General features: G+C 38.7%; 1 protein-coding gene across 1 annotated transcript in view; it reads right to left on the bottom strand.

The window, feature by feature from the left end:
• Window positions 1-18,347, bottom strand: part of IFIH1 (interferon induced with helicase C domain 1) — a 28,225-nt gene extending 9,878 nt beyond the window's left edge. Inside the window, exons 1-9 of the mRNA XM_058027506.1 lie at window positions 17,889-18,347; window positions 15,959-16,115; window positions 14,024-14,194; window positions 10,073-10,153; window positions 6,433-6,653; window positions 5,477-5,687; window positions 2,217-2,434; window positions 621-737; window positions 21-144 (exon numbers count right to left, since the gene is read on the bottom strand). Coding sequence (XP_057883489.1) covers window positions 21-144; window positions 621-737; window positions 2,217-2,434; window positions 5,477-5,687; window positions 6,433-6,653; window positions 10,073-10,153; window positions 14,024-14,194; window positions 15,959-16,115; window positions 17,889-18,338 — 1,750 coding nt within the window. The 5' untranslated portion in view covers window positions 18,339-18,347. The remainder of the gene's footprint in view (window positions 1-20; window positions 145-620; window positions 738-2,216; window positions 2,435-5,476; window positions 5,688-6,432; window positions 6,654-10,072; window positions 10,154-14,023; window positions 14,195-15,958; window positions 16,116-17,888) is intronic.
• Window positions 18,348-19,596: the final 1,249 nt, after the last annotated feature.

The following is a 19,596-nucleotide window of genomic DNA, read 5'->3' as shown; positions in this document are numbered from 1 at the left end:
TATATTTGCTATGCAGTTACCTCTTCTCTCTTCTCTGATCACCCACTGTTCATATGTCTGAGTTCCAAACTCAGACTTCGGATGCAGCTGGCAATAGTTCTGTATTTCTGTCATGATCTCAGTGATTCTCTCTTTAAATGGATCCTAGAAATAAATTAATCAGGAAAAGTAAGTAAGCACACTCTGGCAACAAAAACACTGGCTAGTACCACACTGAGTAATTTTTTTATAACTTAAACCTTAAATTAAAGAAGTAAGGCTTTTAAGTGTGTTTAGTGATATGGAAATATACAGTTCAGAATATCACAAAAATTGTACTGAGAAACAGCACTTAAAAAAAAAACAACTGAAAATAATATCATCCCTTCAATACAAATATTTCAACTTTAGAAGGCCTTTTGACCAGATAACTCAAAATATAACTGACATGAGTAAAAATTTAGTCCTATTTGACTTTACTGTTACTTTTTGAAACAGAGGAAAGTAACAATATTCAAATTAGCACTCTGGATCATCTGAAGTCCATAGAAAAAGAGCATTAGGCAAAAGTTTTTGATACCGTACAAGACATATTTAAAGGAGAATATAACTTTAATACTGATTTTTTGTAAAAAACATACCCTTTTTTTATCATCTGCAATCACAGTCTTCTTAGATGGCTCCTTCACCTGATTCTTTAGCTGGGAGGCATGCTCTTCAACAGTCATAATCCTACATGCATCAAGATTGGCACAGATCTGGGAGAAGACAAAATGTTATTTCTTTAATATTGAATGAGATATTTCACATGAAAACTGAATTAATGCAACAGAGCTTCTTATTTAGATATTGAGGTTTAGATAACTTGGCTTTCTTCCCACAAAAATTGGATTAAGGCAGAATCAGCACACAAAAGTCCAAGTCTTTGAAAAACATCTGAGATAAACTGCACAAGTTACTTTTTAGGCCAGAAGTGATTCTTGCATAGAGGAAAAAAATTGTAGATCAGGATGCAAAGCAAGTATTTTGAGAAAGAAAATAGAGCATCGATACTTTGGAAGAATAGATTTTAGAGCACAAAATAAATAAATATAATGGTGAAACAGAAAAAATAGAAGATAAATATTAGAGACTAATTATAATAGTAAGAGCTGTTATGAGCTAATTTGAGATAATATTTTCTGGAATAGGAAAACACAGAGAGAATTTCTGTGCTAAGTACACAACTGAACTGGACATTTTTGCTTTTGACCTCTTCCAAGGAGAAAATATGTACATGTCATTAAGTAATAAGGGAAATGATAACATTATTCTGAGCAGAGAAAATGGTAAAGGAAGACTGACAGGGGAACTTTTTAATGTCTTCAGTGGTAATTGTATATTTCAGCTTGCATATTCAGATTAATCTTCAGATGCAAATCCCAGAATCCTATTACTAGGAATTCAGAGTTGATGAAAAGGAATTTTCTTTTTCTGCTAGCAAGTTTTTGTGTCAAAATTCTGTCTACTTCAATACAGCATAAAACATTCTTGCAGGCCTCACTAATTCAATATCACATTCTGTTCTGGTACAATTTACCAGTCAGGAGTTTTCACTGCCATACTGGGCTAAATTCTACTTTTCTATTACTAATGCAAAACCATTTAATTTCAAGTAAAATATAGTTTCTTTAAGTATAGAATTTAACAGACTATCTTTAGTCAGGTGTTCATGCAACCTCAATGAGTAACTCCAACTGAAAAAAACAGAACACATTTGTATGCTACCTGTATCTCACAAGTGGTTTCTGCTTTGTTTAAGTATTAAACATTGTTTTTCATTTTTTTTGGACTCACAAAAATGCTCATCTTAGTCACTCTAGAAATATAGATATAAAATATGTTGTGTCTCTAGTATTTAGAAATACACAGTAAATTATAAGCCATCAATGGAATAATAAGAATTTCAGTAACCTTAAAACCATACTACATTGTGGATTCCTTGCTTCTGATCTTGGGAATTTTTTCAAGTGAGGCAACTATTTAACTTCCCTTTTCAGTAACCTTACTCCTCCTGTAAAGTAACCTTTATTTGTATATGGATGTCCATTATTTTTTAATGGTTATGAGCTGGACTTCCATGTACACAAGAAAAAAAAAAATCAGATTGTCTATTTGGAGCCTAAAACTGACTTTAGAAGTTTTACTTGAAGAAGACAATGTCCCTTTGATGGTTTGTAAGTGTTAGGGATATTTACTTTCAGAATATGCTCTTCAGCTTTTGAGTAGGATGTTGCACCTCCTACACCAGGTGAGGCTGTAAGTCCCAGAATCTGAGGCTGTGGGATCAGTGGTTTGTTTTCTTTTGCCAGCTTCCTGTTCTTCATCTTTTCTTTTAAGTAACGTCTCATTATGTTATTGTAGACACCTTCCTTTTGAGTATGATGACACTCATCGATGATGATGAGGGAAAAATCTGGAAAAAAAAAAAGACTCCTAAAGTGAATAATTCTATTTCATATGCAGAATTTGCGTAACTAAATCTTGTAACAAGTAAGGATGGTGTTGAAAAGAACCCATCAGTTTGTCTGAGAACTAATGTACTAGGAAATTGAAGTCTTGGAGAAAGGTGTGGATGGATGCTGAATATATTTAATGGACTTTGGAACCTTTGCTACAGTCCTGATGTGCCAAGTAGTTTTACATTTCATGTAATGGAAAAAAAGACTTTATATTTTTGCAAAAACAATCTGATTATATAAAGAATTTCAGAGAAATATTGTTCATATCTTACCAGTGGTAAGAACATATCATAGTTGAACTCAATACTATCTTTTATGTCCATAACTGTTCTGACAAACTACATATTGTTTGCTTTTGAGAAGATACATAATATGTTAGAAGCCTTTCAGACATTCTTGAAAGGCTTGCTGTGGTCAAAATATGCTTCATTTTGCAGCAACACAGAGATTTCCTCCCTATTAGTGTCCAGTTAAAAGATTTATATTACTTTATGGATGTGTTATTGGAAAGAACAAACAGATTAGTGGGAGCACTACCGCTCATCTCTCTCTTGTAGCGGAGGAAACTGATGGAAATTCAGACAGGTGTAATGTGCTTTTTGGTCACAGTACATTTACATGCAAACAATATACTGTACAACGAAGAAAATAAAATTATTTTTTGTTTCAAATTTCTCAAAAGATATAGAAAACATATCTTTTATCTTTCTGCACATGCAGCCAGTGACATATATTTCAAGGTTCTGAGTTGAAAGAATCACGAACATTTTTCTGTTTCTCTAGCAGCAAAACTGGTTTATAGGAGCTGCCAGTCCTTCTGTAGCTGGCCAGTAACTCTCTAGTTTTACATTGTTTCCAACAATTTTAATTCAGTTTGTGGACATGACTGTAAAGAAGATCACTGAAATGGTCAGGGTTAAACTCTTCTACATATTTTTTTAATGTGGACAATTTCCATGGTCTTGTTTACACATTGATGTGTAAACATATTGATGTGCTCAAATTGTTGCACCACTATAAGTCAGTTTACAACAACTGGCAGCAGGAGCTGGAAATTAACAGAGAGCTAAATCAGTCTCAGCTGGTATTGAGGAACCTAAAGAAGGATGGAGACTAAACAAAGGAAGTTATATTGGAAAGGCTACACCAAACACTTCTGCTAGCAAAGCCAATGCTCCATGTCACGGGGGAAAGCTGATTGCCTTCAAAGTGATTCAGGAAGCCAGTATGCACTGAAGTGATGTAGTTTCAAATCTAAATTCTTATTTATTTCCAAGATTTCTACACACTGCAAGATTTCAGAAGCAGTGCTGGCAGTTACTCAGTTCTTCTGCCAGCTTACTGCCTCTGATTTTGACCATCATCTCCATCATGCATATTCTATAACTACTTGTGTAGAAACTAACCTACCAGAAAGGATGTGTTTCTTCTACTAAGGAAGTGATACACAGCTTTTAGAAAGTCCATACAGTGATTTCAGCCCTAGGTGAAGAGAGTAAACATTTGATAAAATGCAACTAAGAGAGTCCCCATCATTTCACTGAGGCTGGAATTCCATATCACGTGTAATGCAGACCTCTGTGGAATCAGATGAAAAAAGTATGCAGCGAAATCTGGAAAAAAACTTGAAACTAATCAGGATGATTTATAAAGGCTGTGAGTTACCCAAGTCACAGCCACAGATATGGAGCTGGCTGTGCTCATGCTTGCTTGGCTTTGGTCCAGCTGAACCTACGAGCACAGGTGTAATAGAACGGAAAAAAACCCCTGAGGTGCAGGGCAGCCTGAGTTCTGGAAAAAATGTAGCTCCTTATGAAGGAAACTTCACAAAGTGTGAAACCCATTCAACCCACTTCATTACACAATCTGGTTGGGACTCAGCCCAGTTCTAAACAGGCCAGCAGTTCCAGTAGAAATGTTCAGATGCCTCCATACAGCGTTCCAAAATTATTCAGATGGAGAAAAGTTTATTAACTTAAGATGCAGTGGAGAGGAAATAAGTATAAGAAAATTGCTGGTACTCTGCCTAGGTTAATAACAAGGCATTCTGAAGGAGGGAATGTAATTCTGAGGTATACCAAGTGGTTCTGCAGGAGTTAGTTTGGATCAAGCAGTACCCCAGACAGCACCAGGCACTGACAGACTTGGATCAACCCCTCAGCTTTCTCTGCTGTCTGTGACATCCAGACCAATACTTTTATCTCAGGGCCATTATTTTGAATATCACAGTACTCCCCTACATCCTTCACCATCTGAAAAGGAGTTGATTGCAGGCAAATAGAGGGAGAAGCTAACATCTCACAGAGGAAGGTCACTGCAGCCCAAGCCTGGAAGCTGACCTCATGGGCTGCTGTAATTGTACTTCCCTGACAGTAATTTCCTTTCTGATCTTCTGATCTTCCAGATCACCTGCCACTTCAGCATTCTGGGAAAACAATCTTTCCTTCTTTGTCTTTTGCTTTCTTCAACTTCCTTTATGTGTTGTAGGAAAATTTTATATCTGCTGAGCTCAGAGAGACACAGTTATAAGCCATCATATCGCTGTCTTTTAGCAAAATTACAAGAGTTTAAAGAATATAACTTTTACGACAGATTGGCTTTTATCTTTTGTTCCATTGTACTTCTCAAACTACCAAGTGCATTTGAGTTTTGACAGTTTTTTTTCTCATCCTGTATATGGCTTCTGTCTGATATGATTTAATGCTCTGCCAAGCTTGGAAAGTGGAACCAGTACAACTGCATGTGCACAAAGTTGTGCTTAAGAATTTATTTAGATAAAATAGGAAGCATGACAAGTATTTAGTACAAATAAAGTACAGAGTCTAATTTTGGCCTGCATGCTTGTTAATTGAGATATGATTTTACTACAGCTTGTATTTATAAAATGAATAAATTGAAAAAACCCTACTGATTGTGGCACATTTTCACTCTGCAACCTTCCAGAATAGAGACACACTTTTATACCCTCTGTAAAAATTTCAGAATAAAATACTTGCCTGATAAGTGGACACTTTCCTCATCTTCCTTGGATGCATTTAACAGTGAATTCTCAAGGATCTGTGCTGTACTGATGATGACATCATTTCTTCTGACAACTTCAGGAAATGAGATTTTCAGCCGAGAATCACCACTTAAACCAATAACCTGATACCAACGCTTCAGGAATGGACTAAACTCTCTTTTTAAATGCTGTTCTACCAATGGAACCTGAGAAAAAGTTTTCAAAGAGTTTAAAACATATTAAACACAGGATTAAAAATACATGCCCGTTTGCCACAAATGTTGTTAGATGAACAAAAGAAAATTAGGCAGGAAAAATCCCCACACCAATTTCCTCCTGCAGCTTCTCCTGTGGAACCTTTTTGTCCCAAGAACTTTGGCTTAACTGAGCCTTTGAAAGAATGAACAAACCATGCATGCTCTGGCTATTTAACTGAGCTTATAAAGTGCTTTCACATTTATCTTATTAGAGAATATGGATATTGTTTATAATTTCAGTAAAATTCTTTAATGTATTTCTATATTTTAATATTACAATAGAAGATTAATTTATATGTGCTAAATTTAACTGAAAAATTAAAGCAACTATCAGAAAATCTGACAATATATTACTACTGTAAGATGCATGAGGTGGCCTTCATTAACAAACTGAAACTCAGAATGTGAAAAATAGTTTTATTTTTCAAAATTCATTACAAAATAAAATTGTACTTTTCCCAACAATGTGGTTATTACAGCACATCGAAATTTGCACTTGCACTGGGGTACACTAACATAATTTGTGCTTACACAAGGCTGATGGCACAATGGAGATGATAGTCTAGATCTGTATGTCTTTAAAACAAAATATACCTGGAAAAGCTGAGAATTGTCTTTATATTCATCTTACAATGTTTGTATTAACAATGCATGATGTTTGAAAAATATTATTCTTTAAAATGGACCAACTTACCTTATTAACAAGTACTATGACTTTTCCAGGCTCTGATGCTCTTCTCTTCTTATCCAAGTGATCTTTGGTAATGTAAACAGCCACTCTGGTTTTACCACTGCCTGTAGGGAGACATATGATAATATTCTCCCCATTCAATGCTGGCTTGGCAACTTCCATCTGGTAATCTCTCAGGGTCAGATCTGGCTCAGGTGAGGCTCTCCTCTCCACTTCATCTTCATCTAAGGGTACAACGAAATATAAGTTTCAAACAGGAGGCACAGAATATGTATTAGAGGAGTGAAAAATGTCAAAGGGAAAAATATTAATTTACTCAGAAGCATTTTATGAATAGAAACAGCACACTAGCATAGACAATGTTGCTCTGAGGACCTGTGCCACTCTGGATCAGAACTGCTTCCATCCAGTCAGCATTCAGGGCAGGAGGAATAAACCACAGTACAATTTCCCCCATCTATGTTGAAATGACTGCTATTAGGTATAAATTCAAGTGATACAGTTCAGTAGCACTGGGACCAACAAAGGTTGTGTTTGGAGCTGTGGTATTTATAACCTAGGCAAGCTTCTGTGACGTTCTCCTTTATAAATACTGAAATTTATTTGGTTACAAGGGAGTTACCTTTATAAATACTTCCCAGAGAATGAAAAATGGAGCCATAGAAAGAAAAATAGATATGGAACACTTAAAATGATCAAGGGAGTTATAAAGTATAGAGACTAAATAGATAAGAAAATTCAATTGCCCATACAAGATGGAGCTAACTGTAGAATGTGTCACACCTACTCATGGTAGATTGTGTTGCTCCTTAGCCTGACACATACATAATGCAATTGGATGTTCATTAAAAAGCCATTTACATCTGCCACCTAAGGCCAAAGCCCTCCATCTCTTATTGGAAATGCAATGGCAGAGTTTAGATCTACAGCTTGCAGAAGAAACAAACAATGTTCTAAATGTAAAAGTGAAAAAAAAATACTGTTGAATTACTTTGAGCCTTAAGAAAAGCATATCAAGTCTCTTAAATTTACATATATTTAGGAAGTCAGATCTTGTATATATATATTAATATCAGAATGATTTATTTAAATTGAGTTTTCATGGAGGTTTTTTGCTACAAATAAGTTTAGAATACTGTTCAAGTATTAACTTCCCTCAGTGAAGAAAATGCAAATTCATTCTATCAGATTAAAATCAGGGGAGAAAAACCCTAGTTTTGTTTCCTGATGATATCATTCAATGCAGAATCATGAGGATTTTATTAGCACTGATACATTACACACAAAGTAAGTATATTTTTCTAGTATTCTTTATTCCATTAAATAAAATTAAACTAACAAAAAGTAATGAAGCTTGATAAAACACTGCTGATGGAAACATCTGAATGCCATTCTAAAGTGTTTTTTGCTTGTTTTGCCTTTTAGTGTGAGTGCAGTGCTACCTGGACACAGGGACATTTGCACCAGAGAGTACTTGCTGTTATTTATCTGACTCTACTACTCTCTTTTGAGGAAGAGCATTTGTTTGCTTTCTGGTTGGCTAAATTCAATAGCTCAATCATATTGAAACTAGCACTTTATCACCCATCTGTTTGGTTAAATTTCAGTTCCTTAACATCCTCAATTAACAGTCCAGGCCTGAAAAATATTTAACTTAGCTCTCTCCTAGCTTCTTCAGCCCTTGTTTAGATAAAGGCTAATACAGGAATCTTTTCACAGATTAAAGAATTAAATACTTAAAGATTTTTCATCAAGCACAGTGTAGCATTAGGGAAGTTGTCTGCCTTCATACAAGGCTCATGTGAATTGCTGCTCTGGGCTAAAAGAAACACAGTAATTATTCTATTGTCCTAACTACACAATTCTGTAAAATGTGAAATGAACCTTGCACATAAAAATGAAGCTGAATCCATATGATTCTCTGCATTAAAATCCAAATAATGTCAGTGTGTAATAATGAACTTCTTTGTTAATACAACAGCCTTACTGTAACATTTCAAATTACAAAATCCATTAATAGTGCATCTGCATCTTCTTAGAAATTTTTTTCTCATTATTGCTCTCACTGGGTTTACTAGACATGATTAAAAAGCATGGATGTTTTAAAAAACTTTTTAACTACTTGCTTTTAAAAACCACATGAATACAGAACATATAGCAAGCAAACACTGAAAAAAATCTGTTCTCCATTCTTCACAAAACTGCAGTGTTTGGGTTTTTTTCTGGATTACTGGACACAGCAAATGCCCATTTTGCTTACTGAGAAATACTTCAGCAATCTCAAAGAATGAGGCCATACTCACATACATACGTTCTGCCAAATGTCATGAGCCTGGCTCAGCCTGAGCAACTGATACAGTGTGTCTGTCTGTCCACAGAACAGAGAAGTTCCAGTGCCCAGACATTTCATGTGACAGAGTGAGCAAAAAAAATACAATGTGACTGATGAATTTCCTCAGTTGCTAAAGAAGTACAAAGTAAATTCTCTTGAGTTGGCGACATACAGACTAAAATCTTAGCTGCAGTGTAGCAATTTAGATCTGAGCTATCCTGAATTTTCTGTGTACTTATAAAATATGTGGATTTTAATACTTTAAAGCTTCAAAGTATTTTAAAAGTGTTTATAACGAACACTTTGCAGGTATAAGAAATATAATATTTACAGTGACCTTACTGATGTGATACTAGGTTTATTAGGCCCAGATGGCTTGAAAAGCATTTGGAATTTTTTCTAGCCCTTGTACAAGACATAGTCCCAGCACAAATGTTATAAAATCTAGATTCCAAAAAGTAGTTCTTGAATTCTGTATAGGGAAACAGGCTCATCACAATAGTGGACACCTCCCAGTTTGCTTTGCCTGAGGTTTGGAAAAAAAAAAAAAAAAGACAAAAAATACTGGGATGTCTTTTACAACAGCAATGTATAGTTTCACTCAGACTTCATACATAGCAAGATAATACCTGTCTGCTAAGTATCATTTAAGCACAGTCCAATATCTAGTTTAAAACTGTATTTAGAACATGCACATGTGTTTAAATGTGAGGTTCACAAAGATCCTCAGATAGCAACCCCCACTGCTCAGGTTGCTTTTACAAACAGGGCTACTAAAGTACTTGGGCTCAAAGTGGACCTTCATTATTGCTCTGCAGGTACCCAGGAGATGCTTCTGCTCACCTTCACTGCTTCTAAAACATTCCTATTCCCTCTCACCCTATGTGGGGGCCAGGCACAATCTAGCTCCTCTCTGAGAGCAAAAGAAACACGTCAGTGTGGCAGCATTATGAATATCTGTCCAGGTGACTGCACTGGCTGACTTCTAGTCCCTTCAGCCTGTGTGATTTCATCATTCTGCCTCACTGACCAGTTCGTATGATGATGATGTCTAGAGCCCTGTTCAGATGATCTCAGTAATATGACTGTTTTGGGGCTAGGACTTAGGTCCAGACCATTACCAGATGGTCGGACCTAAAATGCCTAAAATGGCATCTGTTTTCCAACAAAGTAAATTAATTTGAACAAACTGGCATCTAGAGTTTACAGTGAAAGAAAGCCCTTCATGGAGTTTCATTTTAGCCCATTCACAGAATACTTCCCCCAGAGCTTACTTTGCAATTACTAAATAATAACAGAAGGGAAACGTACCTGAATCACTGGTAGTGCAGCTCTGTTCCAGGTTTCCATTCAAGCTACTGACACTTCCATCTCCTATGGAGACATCTGACTCTAAATGAAAAGCGCAAAGAAATGTAGCATAATACATTTGCTGTACAAATATTAATGGCAATTGTGTATTGTTTGCTCTCCCCCTGAGTTGTTAAAGTAGGTTACATGAATGTCAGGCAGGGATGGCTGAGATCTAACTTTCCCTATTTTTGGTAGAGATTAAAAAAAAATGAACAATATAATTCATTTTCTTGTGGAAGAAAATATGGAGTGGAAGATCAATATCCAAAGCATGGCAGAGGTAAGGCACTATGGGTCATGATTTATTGTGGTAAAACCAGGGGTTCCAGACATCATCACCTGCATAATCCCCTTTAGTCCTCTTTTACTGTATCTTTCCAGAAAGGCGAAAAGCCAAAAGAAAATAAGTTGCTGGCAAACTGAACTTTCTCTTTTACTCACTGCGAGCCATGAAAGCTACACCTGCAGCAGAACAAAAGCAAAACCAGAATTGCGTTGTTGTTTTTTTTTAAGTTTCTTGGTATTACATGAAAAGCGCAAAGCGCAGTTCCCGACTAATCGCGAGCAGCGATGGGGGGATCGAACCGCGCGGAGCAGCAGCGGCGGCGCCGCTCGGGGATCGCCGCGCTCCGCTCGCCCTCTGCCGGGCCGGGCCCGCCTCGCACCAGCGCCCCAAAGCTCAGCCCTTCCATAGCGCCTGAGGAGACACGCACCCAGCTCTCCCGGGAAAACCGGCCGCCAGCAGCACCACCCCGAGCTGTCAGCTTGCCCACAGCACTCTGCAACTGAGCCCACAGCGTCAGATGGAATCAGCCGCAATAACAGTGTTGACCAATGTTTTGCTTAATTAGCAAGAGCAATTAACAATGGGCCTGTGTTGCCATCAAGTTATTTCCAGTGAATATCCTATTATGGTCCATAGACATTTTTCATAACTTATTGTCCCCCAAAAAATATTCATAAGGCAAAATAGATTCTGTGAATGAGAATTTAGCACTGAATGGAATTTAGCACTTATGGAGTCCTAGAAGGGAATGCCTGAAATATACACTATAAAGTCTTGGTGAGTGAGGTGGAAATTGAACCTAGTCTGCACGCAGCAAAGTTATGAAGCTATCTTAGCTACCACTAGGAGTCAGGCATTAGTAGTTTTTCTAAGAAATGAACGCAGTCAACAGAAAGGCAAAAAAAGAAAACCTCACCAGTTACAAGCCACGTTCAAAGACCTGTGACAAACTAATTAGTAGAATTAATAAGAACTCCCAGCTATGAAGATGACACTGCTATCTCTTGCTTTCACTTTCCAGAAATCCACATAAAATAGGGAAAAAATAGGAGAAAATTAAAATTCTCTGTATCTATTCCATATGGTGTCCCATCTAAAATGACTTTCTAAAAGTCCCGAGAATATGAATCTATAAAGTGTGTTGTACACAATTATCTGAATTACAATGTGCAGCATGCCTTATACAACAATCTCTCAACAGAAAACATCAGCGGTAATGTGAAATGTAAAATACTCATCTTCCAAAGAAAGGTGAATAGAACAACGTTCTCCTTTTTCAACTGTGGCAACTTACTTGAATTATTTTAAAAGAAAATAAATTTTAAAAACCCCAAAGCAGTAAGCATTTTCAAAAAAATGAAAATAAAAGAGTTATTATCCTAACAGCTGTTTTTACCACTTCTGCTAATCTTCCCTTAGAGTCCTGCTTGCACATTGTAATGTGGAATTTCACAGGATGATTTCACAGGAAGATTTTCAGTCACTTTACACTGAGTACTAAATAAGTAGAGAGACAATGGAATGGAATGCAATGACAAGCGAGCCTTGAAAAAGAGAGCTGCTATTATTTAATTTGGTGTTTATATAGGTAACTGCAGCAACTTAATCCGTGTTAACCTAGTGAATTTACTTGCTTTTGTGTAATTTTGTGTGTGAAGTTTCTCATCTGCGTTTTTGCATGCTCAATTTTTCTCTAGTTATCTCTTGGGCTCAATGATCTATTTCTACTTGTTTTTATGGCCTTACTGCTCTCATACCTTCTGACTGTCTCTGTTTCATCTACCTAAATAAGAGGGTTAGAGGAAGCTCCAGATACAATGCAAATGGCAGCAATTTCAAATTACCTGAAAAGCTTCTTCTTGAAATATGTCCTTTTCAAGACATAAAGGAATTGTAGGACTGTACTGCAAAACTGAGTACACTCAACAGCATCAAATTACAAACTAGGTGGGTTCCTAGCTCACTTGGAAGTAGAATCGGGGTTCCATTTGTATTTTAATCTTCCTGGTCTAAAATTACTGTCTTATGAAATCATGAGAAAGGATGGTCATAGGAAATGAAAAAAGACCGGAGTGCTGTTAAGTCTGAGTGTACAAGTGCATTAATATCAAAAGCTACTGCACTTGAGGATGGCTGAATGTGAGGCAGAAAATGTGAGATTTCCTCTGCAGAAATCTCCAAGCAGCACTGCCTCCTGGCAGCCCTTGTTACCCTGCATCTACACTGGTGCTTTGGTTCATCTCAGAACTGCATGTTTTCAGGTAATCTGTCAATTGTCCCACCTTACACCACTTTGGTTCATATCACAGAGCTGGTGTAGATCAGAAAAAAATGAACTGTCAGCTGAAACCAAATGAGATTTGTTCTAATTACTTGCAGGTGCACAGTCCACATGAGACTGAAGTCAATCTGAAACAAACTGATGGAATACATGTACTCTGTATCCCCTTAGCATTTCACTGCACAGATCTGCTCAAGTGCCCAGACTGCTAATACTCACTCTATTAATTCCAGTTCTGTGCTGAGAACAGTTTTTTATCCACAATGAGCTTGTCGCACGCTAGTTAATAACTGATAGATCTCATTTTCTGTAATTCTCAACCCAACTAGAGGCAAGTAGAAGATCAGGCTAACAGCAATGAAAACCTACCCTTAGTAGGCCCAATAAGACCCTTAGCTTTATCCAGAAAGAATAATCCAGTCTCATCTACTTTGAATTATCATTAAATTTTTGGCACCTCTTCTTTATACTGACATATTATGTTCTAACCCAGGAAAACCAAGTTGATAATTTTGCTGTACTTGCTACAAAGCAGTGTGACATCCTGTTAATATCATGCAAAAAGAGAAATAGGCTACTACTGTTGCACATTGAAAGGCTCCAGCTTTTCAGAGACATTTTTAAAAAGTTATCCATGTTTGATAAAAAGAGAGCAGCCTTAGCTGTCCTACTCCTTTGGCTGAGAAAGCCCACTGGTATGATTTCAGGCAGGATTAACCTTAGCTGTAACTATTGTTTGAGCTCCATGAGAGCCTGGAACACACACGGTTCCTGAATCATGCAGTGCATGTTTGAATCACTGGTTCACGGCCGTGTCAGGGCATTGTTGCTGTAATTGCTGTCACTCATAATCAACTCCCAAGGCATGTTTTTAAGAGTGGTCTAAATGAACAACAGGCCACAACCATTCCAAAACATTTTTACTAAAAATGTACTTCCGAGTGTGTATGTGACATGAGAAAGGTTGTTTGATATTCTGTAAGTTAAAAAACCTTAAAATGAACAGAAAAAATTACTCGTTGGACAACACTGAAGGACTTCTCAAAAGAAAAATGCTTTTCTATACAGCATTTCCAGCCTTCTAGAAAGAAGCACTTTAAATAGAGCTGCAGTTTTAGTGGCATAAAAACATTCCTCTTATCTTAAACTTAGTCAACACTGTACAGAGTTGATAATGTTAACCTACTGTTGTCATTGGATAGTATAAGCCTACTATGGATGGGTGTGAAATAAAATACTAACCTAATAATATTAATATTTCTATCAAAAGTATTGAATATATTTCAAAACTACTCATTTATTCACACAGGTACCAGATCATAACACCAGTTAGTGGACAAACCTGACATCACAGAATTCTTTTCTATGGATGTTTCCAACAGACTGTTCTCACTGCTGGAACTGTCATCCACATTTTCTTCCTGTTTCAAATTCTCCTCTGTGACGTATCCTGGTTGGCTTGTAACTTCTGTTTCTTCATTCGTAGTCTGCTCCATCCCACTTTGTTTATTCTCTGTTCCCAGAAAATACAGAGAAATTCTAAGGCAGTTCTACAAAACATTTCATTTCTTTTAGTGTGGAGCCTAGAAAACACAGAACTAACCTGTATTTATCAGGCACATAACAGTATAACATATGGTCTTGGTCTTGACTCAAATATTATAGTCTGGAATTTTGACCTTCATACAAATATTTGCTAAGAATTTACTAATTTACAATTAGAAACTAAATTTAAAGAGGTTAATAGATTTATTTTTATGAAGTTCTCAATTTCTGTGCTAATAACAACATATCTTACTATAAGAAATCACAGGGGGTCAAGCTGCAATGACAAAATGTAGCAGCAGTGCTCTTCATCCACAATGCCCAATGAAGCTGTTTCTTCTCTAGGACCTTATCTCAGGGCATGCTCCTGCAACCATACATTTTACATATCTACACACATACAGGACTGTGTACATGGAAAATTACTTATCCTCTGGTAAGAGCACCACCATTCATGCTTTACACATCAGTCTGTACAGTTTGTTGTGGGGCCTACATCACCCAAGATTACAAAGAAATTGTGGAATAAATGTATTCATTCAGTAGTCCATCAAACAACTGAATTAAACTTCAGTTTTAACCTATATAGTCTGCACTATAGTAAAAATTCAGAAATGCAAAATGTGAAAAGAATAGAAAAAAAATATTAATAATTTATATATCTGTTACTTTGTTTGCCTTAGTGATGGCAAAGTAGTGAAAACAATAATTTAAACCTCACACAGCTGCAACACAGAATGAAAATTAGGATCACAATAGCTGCTGAGCTATTCCCATCACCTAAGTTCCACTCAAAATGATCTGAGGTTCAGACTTGGTTGGTCTTGGCCTGCAGACTGCAACACTCAACCAACCGTTTTTGAACTGCATCCTCATATCTCACAGCTGCCTGTGTGTGTCTGGGAGAGCACTGTCTGATTTCTGTCCAAAGCTGGAAGAGACACCCTCATGTGCTTCTTACCTCAGTCTTAATGCTCTGACCCATATGCAGCAACTAAAAGCACAGAGACAGCTCTGCTCCTCAAGTGAGCAGGCTGAAGCTGCTAAATGGGAAATCTGTTAAAGTAATTTAGTCACTAAAATTTTATAAAACATATGGGGACCAAAAATAAGGGATAAATTATTTAGGGGCTGCTTTCTTTTTTATATTTAAGAATGGGATAACTTTACAGTATTATAAACATTATACAGGAATGAAGAGGAGTAGCCCCTTTACTAGTTTATTGCATTATTTTTAGTAAATTTTATAATGTTTTGAGACTTTTGAATGTCTTAATGTATGCAAAGTACTTTAAAATGACAAAAATATTTGTAAACTGTTCTGTAAAGAAAACACTTGTACTGAAGAAGAAATTCAGGTAAAGTCTGTTTTGTTTGTTTAAATTAATTTTTAAAGTATGTTTATGAATGATTATAAAAATCACACTGAAAGCCAATGGGTTTTAAAAGTAAGATTCAGTTTAATTGTAACTAAATCCATACTGTTGTAATTCTCATATTGCTTAATAGGGATTTTCAGTATTTAAAAATCTACCAATTAAACTGTTACATAACTTGATTTTGAAATCCCTGGACAAACAAAAGCATCAGTCCCAGTGTCTCATTAAAATAATATGGTAGGAATCCTGCACTGCTTCCTAAGTAACAGTACAAAAAAAAGAAAAAAAAAGAAGAAAAAAAAGAAGAGCTATTAAAAATCCACATATCTGTACCAGTGAAATAAGATGATTACCTCCTGTATTTCCACTTAAATCATCTGCAAGGTCTTCATGTTGGGTTTCACGGAGAGCAATCAAAAAAGGAGAGAACCAGGCTTTCTTCTGGACTATTCTGCTCAGTAGCTCCCTTGCACCATCTCTGTTCCCACGATTGTCAATAACAGTCTGGATCTGGCAAAAATAAAAGACAAGAAACAACCCTCACATAGACTTTGGAAATGGTCTGAGGACATTCATAAGAATAGTATAGTTTCAAAAAGCATTCCCCTGTTTAATTAAAGCATACTGAATAATAAAGATATAAAGTAGACCTGACACTCATCAGAAGAGAATTCTTGCAATTTTGTACAACCTCATGCTCATCCCATCTGGTTTTGGGTAGGATATATGAAACCTACGAGATCTGGAACTTAATTGGAGAGACTGGTAGTACCAGACAATGGTTGCAACAGTAACCACTATATAATAGTTATTAGTATTGTGGAACAACTAGTGTTTAGAATGGCTTAGGGAATAGGCAACCTTGATTAAGGAGAAATGCTGTCAGACGGTTTATCAAAGCTCATGACCTCACACATAAAATAGAACATTTTCCTTCTTAAACTTCGGCTTCATCATCTCAACTTCCACTTAAAAAAACAATACCTGAGCCTCTAGAAAGTGTCTACTGCCCTCAAAGAAGCTATGGAACTGTGTCCCAAGGCTGTCACAAGCAGAATTTGACATGTGGTTGCATGAGGAACAAAACCATGACCCCAAGAGCAAAGCAGCTTGAGACAGGTGATCAGTCTCAAGGGCTATTTTCTCAAGGCTCAAGAACGATCCATTCTGATATGCAAGGAAATGGGCAGGCATAGCAGTGGGAACACCTGAGTGAGATACATGACCAAAAGGAAGTGTGTGGAAAGTGGGAGACATGAGAAAGCCTAAACTACACTGGGGTTTAAACTGGCAGGATTGTGAAGGGTATTAAATGGTTTGATGGAAATACCAGCAGCAAAAAGGTGACCCAGGGGAACATGAGGACCTATTACTAGGGAACGGAGCCAGTAGCTTCCTAAAAGACCTCTACATCTGCCTGCTGTGTTACCATGCTTGGCGTCTGATCATTGCTGCCACCTGATGGTCACAAGACAAAATTATATATCTTACAGCCATTTAACTGAGATGAAGCATACAGCCATTTAACTGAGATGGAGCATAAAACGTCCTCAAAAGTGGATGCAAAGGCTCAGAGTGCAAATGTGACTTAGTTCCACCCTTAGTTTACCAGTTTTCCCCTTATTGCTATGGCAATTATTATTTCAATTTGTTCTAGCACTGTTTCAGGATATAATTTTTTTTTTTTTTTTAGTTTCAAGTAGGTTTCACGTTCCAGGCAAGTTATTCTTAGCCAGGTGGAATCAACACTGGACAATATTAGCATCAAAGGTTAACACTTCCTAGTTCTTGTCCAACTGGTATTTCTGCTCACGTCATTGTCTAGTGTGACAGTCCTCAGTGAACCTATAGCAAAAAAGGGGACAGAAAATCTTGCTTTATTTTAACTCAGTATTATTTAGGACTTCACAGACTTCTTCACATCACTACTTCCTGGTATGATTCAAGGGCCAAAAGACAATGATCTTCTGAGCCTAAGGTCTGTGGCAAAATGATAAGTAAAGTAAAGTCTGACATATTTCTTCACTTAGACACTGTCTTGGTCCAGCCCTCTGTTCCTGGCATTTTTCTTTGCCAGGCTCTTAGCTGGCATGCCACCTGCTGGCCCATTGTCAAGAATCTTTACCGGCTTACCTGGACCCATTATTTATTTTCCCCCAAGTCTGGGAACTCCCCTTTTTTTTTTTTTGCATTTACTCTGCCATTTGTAGCTGTGGCCCCGTACCTGCCCCACAGCCCCTGGGGCTGGTCAGTGTCTGTGGCACTGCCTGCGCCCGGACTCACCCGCTCCACGTCCTCGTCCTGGAAGATCTCCATCTGCAGGCATTTCTGGGCCACCGGCCCGGCGCGCATCCTGTCCACCAGCGTGCCGTGCAGCAGCTGCACCAGGTGCACGCAGAGGTCGTGCTCGGCCTCCTCTGCCGGCGAGGGCAGCTGGCTCAGGCTGGGGTTGGCGTAGCAGGCGGCAAGGCTGCAGCCGCCGTACTCCAGCGCCTGCAGGAACTCGCGGATCGGGCCGCGGCCGCGGGGCCCCCGCTCCACGGCCTGCAGCAGCTCCTCGGCGCCCGCCACCGCGCCCCGCTGCTCGGCGGCCGCACGGACCCTGTCCCGGTCCTCGGCGCTCAGCGAGGGCAGCCGGTCCAGCACGGGCTGCACCTGGATGAACTGCTTCAGCCGCGGCCTGAAGCAGTCGATCATGTAGAGGAACAGCTCGTCCCGGCTGCCCTCTGCCATGGCGGCGCCCGCCGCTGCTGGGGCTGCGCCTGGGCCCGGCGAGCAGCGCGGCCGCGGCCCCTCAGCGAACTCTCCGCGAACCCTCGGCTGGCATGGCCCGGCCCGGCCCAGCCTGCCCAGCACCGGCGCCGCTTTCGGTTTCGCTTGGGAGGGCGGTGCGTGAGGGCTCGGCTCGCCGGGACCGGGCTGGCGGGGCCGGGCAGCTCCGCGCCGGGCACTGCTCAGTGCCACTCCTCAGTGTTGAAAACGAAACCTTTGCCAGTAACGAAACCTTTGACAGTAACCGTGGGCTGAAAAACACAGTCATAAACGGAAACATCTCTTTCACTTTCCACTCAGAGTGCTCACTTCCCGGGCCGCTCACAGCGTGTCAGGGTTTCGGGCGCTGGCTGCTGCCCCGGCACGCAGTGGCAGCAATAGGAGGTGCTTGGTTGGTGTCTGAAGCCATGGAAGATCTCTCCCTGAGATGAGGTTTCACCCATACCGTACATGTCACTGAGCTTCAGAAGCAGTCTTGGTTTCCATGGTGGGGGTTTGGGGAACCTCAGTGTGATTCTGGGATAAAGCAAAATGATAAACAGAGAGTGCCTGGATTACTGTGTTCAGTTTTGGTCCGGGGCAGTTCAAAGGACTGAAAAATTGTAGAGTCCAGGGGCCAACAGGATTGGAGAGCCTGTCACACATTTGAAAGAACTACATTTACAAAGCCTGGAGAAAATAAGGGTCGGGGAGATGCAACCGCGGTGATATTTGGGTGTTAGAAAGATAATTTATTTGTTAGTAAAATTGCCTTGTTCAGGTCTAGGGCTTTGGCATGTTTCAATGATCTCAGACCTAGGGGGAGGTTAACAAAGCCTGGGAATAAGGATGTATCACTGATAGCAGAACCAAAGAACACAATTTATGGGCCTCAAGGACATTTGGCAGGACTCCCAAGGTAAGGGAAAAAATAATGAAGACATTTCAGCAATTGTGCTGAGATTGGCTCTGACTGCATAGAAGGTAATTCTGGCCTGACGAGGTTCTGACCACTGATTCACAGACCACCAATCCAGGAAACCCTGACTCAGAAGAAGAGAAAGGCTGGGCATGTGGACTAATCAGCATAAGAAGCGAGGGAATAGTTTAACCAATAGAAAAAAGAGTACTAATTAATATGAAAAACTTTGTAACTTGTAGCCAATGAGTGTTAATGCCTTTGTCTGATAAAATGTAAAAAAATGTTGACAGTCATGGTGCTGACTGTGAATTTGCCACC

This window comes from Melospiza georgiana, chromosome 7 (genome assembly GCF_028018845.1).
Source record: "Melospiza georgiana isolate bMelGeo1 chromosome 7, bMelGeo1.pri, whole genome shotgun sequence".
Taxonomy (NCBI): domain Eukaryota; kingdom Metazoa; phylum Chordata; class Aves; order Passeriformes; family Passerellidae; genus Melospiza; species Melospiza georgiana.
This window is presented reverse-complemented; position numbering and strand designations above follow the sequence as displayed.